Raw genomic sequence first — 12,242 nt, 5'->3', positions numbered from 1 at the left:
TTCATAGGCCAGGAACACACACACACACACCAACACCAGTCACCTACCACAAGTGCCCTTGATGAAAGTGCTGAATCGTCTCATCCCTCTCCCACTCCCAATGCATCTCCTTAGTAGCCACTGGTCCGCTGTTGTCCATTTCAACACTTTAACCAACAAGAACCTCAAATTAGCATTGTACAGCACCTTACTCTGAATCTGTCAGCAGGGTTTTCACACAGACCTTCATGGAATTGACAGTAAACACATGTGCCATAAAGACATGGCGGATGGGGCAGGGTAGCGAACTTGTCCCCCCCCCCCCCCCCCCCCCCTACCCCCCCCTACCCCCCCCTACCCCCCCCCACACCGGCCCATTTTCCCCCTCGAGGACTCCACACTGGCCCATTTTTTTCATTGAGGCCCCCATTATTAGCCAGATAATGATCATTTTGCACACAAAAAAACAAACAAGTTAGACAGGCCCACTTGGCTAAAAATAGACCAGCCCATCTTGCATTTGCCAGAAATGCCAGATGGCCAGTCCACCCCTGGTGGGAGGCAGATATAAAAAAACAAGCAAAGTTTATTAAATGACTCAGGTTTTCTTGTTTGTAAAAGGTTAAAAGAAAAGTTTACCCAAAATCCTGGAATTCCCAAGTGATTTCATACATTGAAACTAATTCAGTGGAGTTTGCCCTCTCCTCCTTTCTCTCTCCCTGCAGTGCTGTACTAAAACAGCTGTAAAAATGGGTCACGTGACTCATGACATTGCTGGATGCATGTCTCGCTCTGCTCCATTGCCAGTTCATGATTCATGATTCAGAAATCTGTGGTGTGGACAAATTAGTTGTTTTATTGAAAGCGTACGGCCAAATTAGCTATTTAAAAAAAAAAAAAAAATACTATTGGTTTTAAGTCAGTAAATGTGTACTTTTCCACCTAAAACTTTTGCGATTATTTTATATAGTTATTTTATGTAGCCGACTGCCACAGCTGGGTAACAACTGTGCATGTGCGCTATATATAGTTGTTTTTTTTTTAAATTTAGTGTTTTGTGGAGATTACTGTAGTACTTACTACAGTGTTTCTTGGCGGATAATACTGTAGTATTTACTATAGTGTTCTACAGTTTACTACAAATTTATTGAGTAAGTACTACAAATGATCGAGGGATACTACAGTATACTACAATTTACTACAGAATTCTATAGTAAGTACTGGAGTATTTATTCTATAGTAAACTACACTTTTTTCATGTGGGTATTTTCTGGGCAGAGAAGTGAAGACCACCTTACACATTAGTTAAACAAAGTAAAGAACAACCTACGAACATGTCTGACGATGAAATAGTTGTGAGTGATGAAGAAAACTACTGGAGGGCAGTGGCGATTATGTCATTTTATCTGTGGCCAATGACCTTGAGCCTTTTTGGAAGGGCTCTTCTAATGTAACTCTATGGCAGGACCCAAAGTAGATTAAATGTTCGATGTCTACCCTTACTAAGGACTTAGACTTGGCCTGTGACGTAATGTCCCCATGAGTGACAGAACACTGAGCCAATCACGGCGCAGTGCTCCTATTTTCTGCTGGCTTGCCCCACCACCACAGAAAGCACTGAGCTAGGCTGAAACACCAGCATTTTTGAGCTACCTCAAGAAAACAAAAAAGAGACCATGTTTGTATGAGGCTTTATTACCTCAATGACATATATATATATTTTACATTGTTTGCAAACTGATATGTGACACGTATTAATGCCAAAATAACATGCAAAATAAGTATGCCTCCCCTCCAAAAATAGACATTTTTATTAGAATTTTTGTTTTTTTGCTCAAAATGTGGGGCTCAAAACAGAGCCCCACCTGCACTGACTGACGGGTCGCCACTACTGGAGGGGCACCGATTGTGTCTTCGAAACATATTTATTTGAGCTTGAGTATTCGGACGAAGAATTTAGGAAAATTGAGCTTTAGATGGCCACTCTGGCCACCGAAGCTGTAGCAACAGCTAGACCACAGCCCCAACCCATCCCCAGGATCAATATAGACTGGTGGGGCAGTTGAGGCAATTGCGCACCAATGCCGAAAGATGAGTAATGTTTGTTCTACAGATCATTTGAATATGTGACTACAATTATTTGGATCAACGCAATGATGACGATGTGGTTAGATTGCTTTTGCGACCACATTGCTTTTGCTGCCCTCCAACTCTGGTGTCCTTGATTTTTTTTTTCTTATTTCAAAAACGAATTGGAGAACACAACGCTGTTCCAGCTGGGCCAAATGGACTGTTAATTTTCTACATATCTGCACATCAAATTCAGAAATGTAAACACCTGCTCCTGTGCGCCCACTATCTGGGTCCTTGGATCCATCGTGAAAAGTGGCTAAAAAAAGCATAAAAACTGTCCAACCAAAACAGAGAATCTGAGCATACTAACAGGTTGTATGTCCTTCACCCACTGGAGGGCAACTAATATCACCAACAATTCAACTGAATATATCTGTTATGGGGCGGCAGGGTAGCCTAGTGGTTAGAGCGTTGGACTATTAACCCGAAAGGCTGCAAGTTCAAATCCCAGAGCTGACAAGGTACAAACCACTGCCTACTAGTATTCCCAACAGTTATCTAGAACAGTAGCAGTGGGATGCTCAACCTCACAGCCTTTCAACCTAACCCAACAAGCTAATGACAATTTTACGCCATTTATCCAAAGGCATCTCACCTGTCTCCACTAGTAATGCACATACAGATGTTGATTTAAATCCACCAATACATATCCTTAAAGCTATATACTGGATCCTGTCTAGCCTCTGAAGCCAAGTCTTTGCCGCTTCCTTAAACTATACACCCGTAATCAAGTGTCATCCTAATCAGAGCTCTATAAATGTCCATCAACGATTGTCTGTCAGCCCCCCATTCATAACCAGAGACCGAGTGCGTATGATTCACCACCTTCTTACACTTCGTTTCAACATTTATGACATTACCTTTCCATGTATATCGCTCATTGTACCCTTAACCCAAATATTTGTACTTAGAAACCCTTCCTATACTTTCACTTTCAACAGGTAAAGGGTGTTTTTGTACCATTTAGATGTTCATCACTAATAAGAGTCAACAGGGAAACACTGACCAAAACTATGGTTCCTTCCCTGTCACGTTTCTCTATGCTTTAGTTGTACAGTACCGCTATCATACTGCAAAAATATATATACTGTATATATAACTAATCGGATTACCTTCTGAATGATGGTTTGAGAACTCCAAGAATTCTTTACAGAGAGTGTAGTAATGGAACAACTCTGTTTCCTTGAACAAGGTGAAGCGATGAGCAGTCAACCACTTCTGAAATCCTCCTCTGTTCACCTCCTGTTATGTCAAAAAATTAGAATAGCATATAAATCATAACATTTTAACAAAGTATAACAAATTCAGGGGGTAGCCTTGACCAGGACTCGAACACAGGTCTGGCAACTATTAATCCAACACCTTAACCTTTATGACAAGTGGTCTGAACCTCTTGCTGAGGTTGATAGGTGTTCCGTTAAGGTCGCTACAATATTAAATAAAAAATACCCAGGCCTACTGACATTTTTTTTTCAAAATGAAGAAATTCATTTGTATTGTCTTTCTCATGGGTATGGAGAGTAAAAGTTCTGTTTTGAACTCTATTTGAACCCTATGGTTCAATTTTTTTTATTTTTATATATAGACAGCGAGTACTGTTTCATAAATGAGCCACAGGAGGGCGCCATTCGTTAGGTTTTGTATTCTCTACCTTGCCTTGAAGTAACTCAGGACAAGTTAACCATTCGTTGTCCGACAGAAAGAAGAGAGGAGTTTGACCAAACACCTAGGCAGAAAACAGATTCAAATGTGACATACATTCTGTGACAATTATTTTATTCTACTCAGTTATGTTCTAGTATAAATTCTGTGAAAGATCTATTCTATTCTGTTCAGTTATATTCTATTCTAAATTCTGTGAGAGAGCTGTGTTCTATTTTATATCGCAGAAGGGGCTCACCGGTAGGTTCAGAAACGTGTTAAAGAAATCCACGAAAACGTCATTTTTCAGAAGATCTGACAGTCGGTCATCATCGCCACCTAAAATAGATACAAATGTGAACAAATTGTGGTGTTGTTGAAAAAAAACATAAGCCTACATTTTATCATGTTAAGTGGGTCATGTTAGGCTTCAGCAAATAATGGCCTAAGGAATGGCATTGTGCTGGCCTACCGGTATTATAGTATTATGCAGAACATACCAGATGGTTTCAGTATTGATGAGTTGTTGGTCATTTTTATTCGTTCATTCTATAATACCTCAAAAACGCAGGTTGTCTACTAGGCAGACTGTGCCTTTATTCAGCCATGTGGTTTCACATACAGTCGCTCTATTTCACCAATGACGTAATAATTTAATCATAAAATCGTAACGTAAACCTGTATGAATTGTTACAGTTCATTACGTTGTTGGTTAATTGGCTTGTAAATCGGTAGGCTGTATTTTTTTCATTCTTGTTTCTTCATCATAACAAATGTCCATCTTATAATAAAATAGTACGGAACGTCGATATTTTAGCCAATAGAAGGCAAAGAACAGTCAAAGAGCATCATGGTCTTATTTTTCATAATTTAGGAACATTTGTTCTTTAGAGGCACCACAACATAATTGATTCTAGGAATATTCCGTTTTCATTTCGTCAAGGGGCGTATTTTACTTAATCATCGTTCTTTATAATTACCATATTATATAAATTATTCCATGCATAATCTTTTTCCCCGTTTCATATTTTTTAAACAAATTATCATACTGTTCAAATAAATAAACGTATTTGAGGTTTTGGTAAGGATAGTTATCATTCCTTTAGCAAACAAAGAGTAGAGTCTTGAAATAAATACTTGTTTGGAAGGATTTTAGCCAGGCTATTGAATGAAACTCCACATTTTTCCGGACGACCAATGAACGCAAACCATGAGCTCCCCATCACCTGATCACGAAGGGATCACGTTCTTTTCTAGCCAATCTGAGGCGAGGGGGTCATATCTCTCTTTTATAAATCGAACCGTTAGGACAAATTTTGCGGTAGAGAATGAAACAAAAACATTTGGAATTACACAGAACATTTACAGAAGGCTGTACCAGGCTTTTGATCCTAATTCCTTACTTGATATAAGGTCATTATTCCTAAATTATTTTAAAAGTTCTAGGAGCGACTACGAAAATGACATTGTGTATTTATCATATTGACTAATTGGTGTGCTGTTTCTCTTTATAGTTTCGCACCTCTTAGCCGAATTATGGTGAATTCCATTTATATTAGTTATTTATTATTGTTGTTGATTATGTGCCATGTATGGATAGTGCGTGCCAGACGTTTTTGACTATCATAACCTGGCAACAGAAACCATTGCGCTTTTATTTTCCATCGTAACCAGTCGTAAACAGGCATCAGTATTGTAACCTATTGTAAACTGACATAGCAGCATGCTCGCGTACGTGCTTTATTGTAACCCGGACTGTTTTCTCTTGTGGAAAACGTTCATGGATTTAACTCGATATTGCAGAATGTTGATTGCGTTCTCATCACACGTTGGTGTAATAGTAATTAGGCAAACTTACAATACATAAGTTTTGAACATTTTATTTTTTTGTTACGACGTTTTGAGTAGATCAACTATTACTATAAATCAGTGGGTGGGCATAATACCATAGTTGTAGACCTCAAATGGCTTAATTCTAAGAATCAAACGCTTCAAGTGGATTCCAAATGATTGCTCTTTGTTCCAAGGTTTTCCAGGCGCTCATTGAAAAATGGCCACGTCAGAGAGTGCCAGTTTGAGTAAAACTGTGAAGCAGCATTATATGGACCTTTCTCAGGGAGACAAGGTCCAGGCCATGTACATCTGGATAGATGGGACTGGAGAGGGGCTCCGCTGCAAGACCAGAACTCTGGATTCTGAACCCAAGAACATTGATGGTAAGATCTGACATTTGATTTGCATTGATCTATGCCTGTTGAAATGGGTAATAAGAAACTTTTGTGCTACACCCAGTGTTTTCCCTAATGTTTTTTCAGTGGTGGGTGGCAGAAATTACTTTTTTTGGGGGGGGTCGGAGTGGCAAACTATTTTCTAAATGAATATAGATGAGACTGGTTACACCCTTGTAACACATTGCTCAAAGAGCTCCAACAGTTACTTTTCTAATACAGCATAAATTCAAAAATACGGGTTGCTTTGACTAATAACCCTGAACCTAACGGGTATTTGAATCCCTGAGTTGCTCTTATCGCACGGTTCCCTCCCTCCTTCAGATCTCCCAGAGTGGAACTTTGATGGTTCTAGTACGTACCAGTCGGAGGGCTCCAACAGCGATATGTACCTTATCCCTGCTGCCATGTTCAGAGACCCCTTCAGGAAAGACCCCAACAAACTGGTCCTGTGTGAAGTGCTCAAATACAACCGCAAGCCTACAGGTAAACCTAAGCAGTAAAGTGACATTGGGGGGGTCATATTCATTGGCGCTCAAACATTTGAAATAGAAAATTAAAATTAGGTTTATTGGATACATTTGGATAATACCACCCTGTTTTCTTCCATTTCATGCCTGCTGAACATGGCCCAGCCTTAAGTATCTTATTGAACCCAGGCCCCATTGGCTCAGTGTAGCAGAAATGGTTTGAATGACCAGTACAATGTTTGTTCCCCTCCAGAAACGAACCTCAGGCTGATGTGTAAGAAGATCATGGAGATGGTAGAGAACCAGGTGCCGTGGTTTGGCATGGAACAGGAGTACACCATCCTGGGAACAGACGGACATCCGTTTGGCTGGCCTTCAAACGGCTTCCCTGGTCCACAAGGTTAGTTTGAGAGGTTAAGTTTAAGTATAAAATACCATTCATTAGCATATTTTATCCATAGCTACTTTCAGTCGGTATATTCAAGTAGAGTATTAAATGTTTAGCATCTAAACTGTTGAGCCTGATGATGCAGTGTTTTTGAACAGGCCCGTACTACTGTGGTGTGGGAGCAGACAAGGCGTATGGTAGAGACATCGTAGAAGCCCACTATAGAGCTTGTCTTTATGCTGGGGTTACGATATGTGGCACCAATGCTGAAGTCATGCCAGCTCAGGTAAGAACCACTTGACTATTCTACTGAACAAAAATATAAATGCAACGTTTTAGTTCATATAAGGAAATCGGTCAATTTAAATAAACGAGGCCCTAATCTATAGATTTCATATGACCGGGAATACAGATATCTTTATAAAAAAAGTGTGTGGATCAGAAAACCTGTCAGTATCTTGTGACCACCATTTGCCTCATGCAGAGCGACACTTTGCATAGTTGATCAGGCTGTTAATTGTGGCCTGTGGAATGTTGTCCCACTCCTCTTCAATGGCTGTGTGAAGTTTCTGTATATTGGCAGTAACTGGAACACGCTATCGTACACCTCAATCCAGAGCATCCCAAACTTGCTCAATGGGTGACATGTCTGACTATGCAGGTCCTGGAAGAATTGGGATATTTTCAGCTTCCAGGAATTGTGTACAGATCCTTTCGACATGGGACCGCGCATTATCATGCTGAAACATGAGGTGATGGCGGCGGATAAATGGCATGAGAATGAGCCTTAGGATAGGTATCTGTGCATTCAAATTTCCATTGATAAAATGCAATTGTTCGTAGCTTATGCCTGCCCGTACCATAATCTCACTGCCACCTTGGGGCACTGTTCACAACGTTGACATCAGCACACTGCTCGCCAACACGACGCCATAAATGCGGTCTGCCGTTGTGAGGCCGGTTGGATGTACTGCCAAATCTCTAAAACGATGTTGGTGGTGACTTTTATGGTAACTGAATGTTAATTTCTCTATCTGTCAACAGCTCTGGTTGACATTCCTGCAGTTACCATGCCAATTGCACATTCCCACAAAACTTGAGACATCTGTGGCATTGTTGTAACAAAACTGCACATTTTAGTGGCCTTTTATTGTCACCAGTACAAGGTTGCACCTGTGTAATGATCATGCTGTTTAATCAGCTTCTTAATATGCCACACCTGTCAGATGGATGGGTTATCTTGGCAAAAGAGAAATGCTCACTAACAGGGATGTAAACAAATGTGCACAATTTGAGAAATAAGCTTTTTCTGCGTATTGGAAGAGTTCTTGGCTAATTTTTCAGCTCCTGAAACATGGGACCAACACTTTACATGTTGCATTTATATTTGTGTTCAGTATACAGATAAAGCATAGTCCTAGAATTAGTTTTAGTGCAGGATTAGGCTAAATCTGTGTCCATGAAACTCTGTAAATATTCAAAACCATCATCTCTCTGACTCTTATTGTCTTCCAGTGGGAGTTCCAGGTTGGGCCATGTGAAGGTATCAACATGGGTGACCACCTCTGGGCTGCTCGGTTCATCCTCCACCGGGTGTGTGAAGACTTTGGCGTGGTGGCCTCATTCGACCCCAAGCCCATCCCTGGGAATTGGAACGGCGCTGGCTGCCATACAAACTTCAGCACCAAGGAGATGAGAGAAGATGGCGGATTGAGGTAGGCATGGATTCAATTGTGCTGTAAACCCACTGCTCTATTTTTAGGGCTGGTTTTCCTGGACCCATATTAAGCCTAGGTCTAGACAAATGGCAATTCTCCATTGATTATGCTTCTTAGTTGAAGACTAAGCTTAATCCAACCTGGGAAACCGGCCTCATAAGCTTTTTAAATCTCAAGTCTCTTCAGCAGTGGATTAACCCCTTCTGTCTTCTATCCACACAGGGGCATCGAAGATTCGATTGAGAAGTTGGGAAGGAGACACCGCTACCACATCTGTGCCTACGACCCCAAAGGGGGGCTGGACAACGCCCGCCGCTTGACCGGTCACCACGAAACGTCCAACATCCACGAGTTCTCTGCCGGCGTGGCGAACCGCGGCGCCAGCATCCGCATACCCCGCTCGGTGGGTCAGGACAAGAAGGGCTACTTCGAGGACCGCCGTCCATCTGCTAACTGCGACCCATATGCAGTCACGGAAGCGCTGATACGCACATGTTTGCTCAGTGAAGAGGGGGAGGAGCCTAAAGAATACAGCAAATGAACTAGATACTATTTTGGTCTGAAATAATCCCCCTCCTGTCCTATTGAGCTACATCTCAAGTGTCATTCCAAGTACTGTTTTGTCTGTGGCTTTGTAAACCCCTTGCATATTGCAAGTCTTGACCATCCATGTATGGCTTGCTTTTTAACCCTTTTCATGGGAGAATCTTCGGTATATTCTGCAGTCTATGTTCAGGGTAGAGTTTTGATCACTGCCAACATTGCCCTTTTTAATTGATGCTATGGATTTAACAATTCCAGACAGATGTCTGTTGGAGGGATACATGTTTTCTATATATAGGTCTACTTCTAGTTGTGTATCAATTTGCTACTCATAATATTGTTTAACATGATTTACTAACCAAGATGCTGTAGATTTTTGATTTGGGGGGGGGGGGGGGTCCGTCTCTTAAGGATTTGTATACTGTTCTAGTGGCCAGCTATGGAATTTATATTGCAAGTGACAGGTTCTGTATTTTTTGTAACATAAAAAAAATTCTAATTTTACCATAATCTTTCTTGTTTGACTTTAATAGTATATGATTTTATCACATTTATAGAATGCGCTATGGCTGCATTAACTGGCCATCCATGATATCAAAATTAGAGGTTGACCGATAAATCGGAATGGCCGATTAATTGGGGCCGATTTGAAGTTTTCATAATAATCTGAAATCGGTATTTTTGGGCGCCGATTTCCTATTATTATTGTTATTATTTATTTTTTATACCTTTTATTTAACTAGGCAAGTCAGTTTAAGAACACATTCATATTTTCAATGACTGCCTAGGAACTGTGGGCTAACTGCCTTGTTCAGGGGCAGAACGACAGATTTTCACCCTGTCGGCTCAGGGGTTCCAATCTTGCAACCGCACAGTCCAACGCAATGCACTCCACGAGTAGCCTGCCTGTTACGCGAATGCAGTAGAAGCCAAGGTAAATTGCTAGCTAGCATTAAACTTATCTTATAAAAAACAATCAATCATAATCGCTAGTTATAACTACTATATTAACCAGGTGAAATTGTGTCATTTCGCTTGCGTTCATGGCACGCAGAGTCAGGGTATATGAAACAGTTTGGGCTGCCTGGCTCATTGCGAACTAATTTGCCAGAATTTTACGTAATTATGACATAACATTGAAGGTTGTGCAATGTAACAAGAATATTTAGATTTAGGGATGCCACCCCCGTTAGATAAAATACCGAACGGTTCCGTATTTCACTGAAATAATAAACATTTTGTTTTCGAAATGATAGTTTCCGGATTCGATCATATTAATGACCAAAGGCTCGTATTTCTGTGTGTTATTATGTTATAATTAAGTCTGATTTGATAGAGCAGTCTGACTGAGCAGCAGCAGGCCCGTAATCATTCATTCAAACAGCATTTCATGCGTTTTGCCAGCAGCTCTTCTCAAGCACAGCACTGTTTATGACTTCAAGCCTATCAGCCTAATGGCTGGTGTAACCAATGTGAAATGGCTAGCTAGTTAGCTGGGTGTGCGCTAATACTGTTTCAAACGTCACTCGCTTTTAGATTTGGAGTAGTTATTCCCCTTGCGCTGGGTAACGATGCTTCGAGTGTGGCTGTTGTCGATGTGTTCCTGGTTCGAGCCCAGTAGGGGCGAGGAGGGGAACGGAAGCTATACTGTTACACTGGCAATACTATAGTGCCTATAAGAACATCCAATAGTCAAAGGTATATGAAATACAAATGGTGTAGAGAGAAAGTCCTATAAATACTATAGTAACTACAACCTAAAACCTCTTACCTTGGCATATGGAAGTCTCATGTTAAAAGGAACCACCAACTTTCATATATTCTCATGTTCTGAGCAAGGAACTTAAACGTTAGCTTTTTTACATGGCACATATTACTTTCTTCTTCAACACTGTTTTTGCATTATTTAAACCAAATTGAACATGTTTCATTATTTATTTGAGGCTAAATTGATTTAATAGATTTTTTAAATTAAGTTAAAATAAGTGTTAATTCAGTATTGTTGGAATTGTCATTATTACAAATAAAAAAATTGTCCGATTAATCGGTATCGGCTTTTTTGGTCCTCCAATAATCGTTATCGGCATTGAAAAATCATAATCGGTCGACCTCTAATCAAAATTAGATTTAACAATGTTGAGGCAATTTTACTGAGTAAAAGAAGCTTATTTTGGGTTCTGATGGGGTACGACAGTTGAACTAATCTCACGAGGCCTTTTAAGTTAATCTTCAATAATCAATGGGTACATACAGTATTAAGTAGAAAAACAGCTGTAGCAACTGCTGATTACCCTTTTAACGTTGCTTTACTGTAACCTGGCCTAGATCCCCGCAAAGCAGAAGCAAGGGCACAGAGATTAATTCTGGTTTACACGCAATATTCTGTAAGACTTGACTGTAAAGGTAAGCTTGTCAGATCAACACTGAGGACATGTGCTTCTCAATTTAGACTTTAATCAGGAGCATAACCTTGGATCAATCCACAATGTGATGAAAGTATGAGTATATAATTTCCCTCCTGTCCTCTTCACTCAGCTGTTCAGATCTTTTAGGGCATCTTGAATTTACTAGTTTCACGAGACTGAATGAAATTAGCCTAATAACTTACTGTAGGAAAATTTGTATATTGAGTGCTTAACAATTGAAATAAGATTGATGCATACTGAATACTCATGATGGTACAGACCAGACTTAATTTTCACTTGAATAGGTATCAATTTAACTTAATATCTGTATTTCAAACGGCAAAGATTCAGTGAGGGAGGAAGTATCTGAAGACAATGGCCTGTCTACACATTCTTGACAGGTTTTTGCATATTTCTAGAGAAGCTTTAGCACAAATCACAATAGCCACACAAGGAATTGCACAACCAATATTTAGTATACTGAGAGAGCTTCCAACATCCCTCCAATCACGTTCTGCTCTTGTAGATGACGACACACTTGGCAAGTGAGGGAAACAAGTCTGTTTTGGGACCTTTAGCCTAGTTCTGCAGACTGCAGTCACAAAGGAAGGAGGGGTGCCTGCCTGTTCCTGAGCCACCCTAAAGGCTGCAAGGCAAGGAAACCTGGAAACCAGCCACAGTGGAAACATCTTTCAAACTGTCTCTCCCTTGGTTTAGATTTAAAGATACTTATCCAG

At 40.4% G+C, this 12,242-nt stretch overlaps 2 protein-coding genes across 2 annotated transcripts in view; one reads left to right on the top strand and one right to left on the bottom strand.

Moving 5' to 3' along the window:
- LOC139407971 (regulator of G-protein signaling protein-like) overlaps window positions 1-4,287 on the bottom strand; it is a 40,229-nt gene extending 35,942 nt beyond the window's left edge. Inside the window, exons 1-5 of the mRNA XM_071151830.1 lie at window positions 4,254-4,287; window positions 4,013-4,092; window positions 3,764-3,838; window positions 3,225-3,354; window positions 48-146 (exon numbers count right to left, since the gene is read on the bottom strand). Coding sequence (XP_071007931.1) covers window positions 48-146; window positions 3,225-3,354; window positions 3,764-3,838; window positions 4,013-4,092; window positions 4,254-4,287 — 418 coding nt within the window. The remainder of the gene's footprint in view (window positions 1-47; window positions 147-3,224; window positions 3,355-3,763; window positions 3,839-4,012; window positions 4,093-4,253) is intronic.
- Window positions 4,288-5,016: 729 nt separating this feature from the next.
- Window positions 5,017-9,610, top strand: LOC139406740 (glutamine synthetase-like). Its single transcript, XM_071149723.1, has 7 exons — window positions 5,017-5,166; window positions 5,781-5,969; window positions 6,306-6,467; window positions 6,705-6,851; window positions 6,998-7,125; window positions 8,355-8,554; window positions 8,780-9,610. The coding sequence occupies exons 2-7, from the start codon at window positions 5,804-5,806 to the stop codon at window positions 9,096-9,098; spliced, it is 1,122 nt and encodes a 373-aa protein (XP_071005824.1). The 5' UTR covers window positions 5,017-5,166; window positions 5,781-5,803; the 3' UTR covers window positions 9,099-9,610.
- Window positions 9,611-12,242: the final 2,632 nt, after the last annotated feature.

Source organism: Oncorhynchus clarkii, chromosome 4, assembly GCF_045791955.1.
Source record: "Oncorhynchus clarkii lewisi isolate Uvic-CL-2024 chromosome 4, UVic_Ocla_1.0, whole genome shotgun sequence".
NCBI classification, from domain to species: Eukaryota; Metazoa; Chordata; class Actinopteri; order Salmoniformes; family Salmonidae; genus Oncorhynchus; species Oncorhynchus clarkii.
The sequence above is the reverse complement of the archived record's forward strand: the minus strand, read 5'-3'. Positions and strand labels throughout refer to the sequence as shown.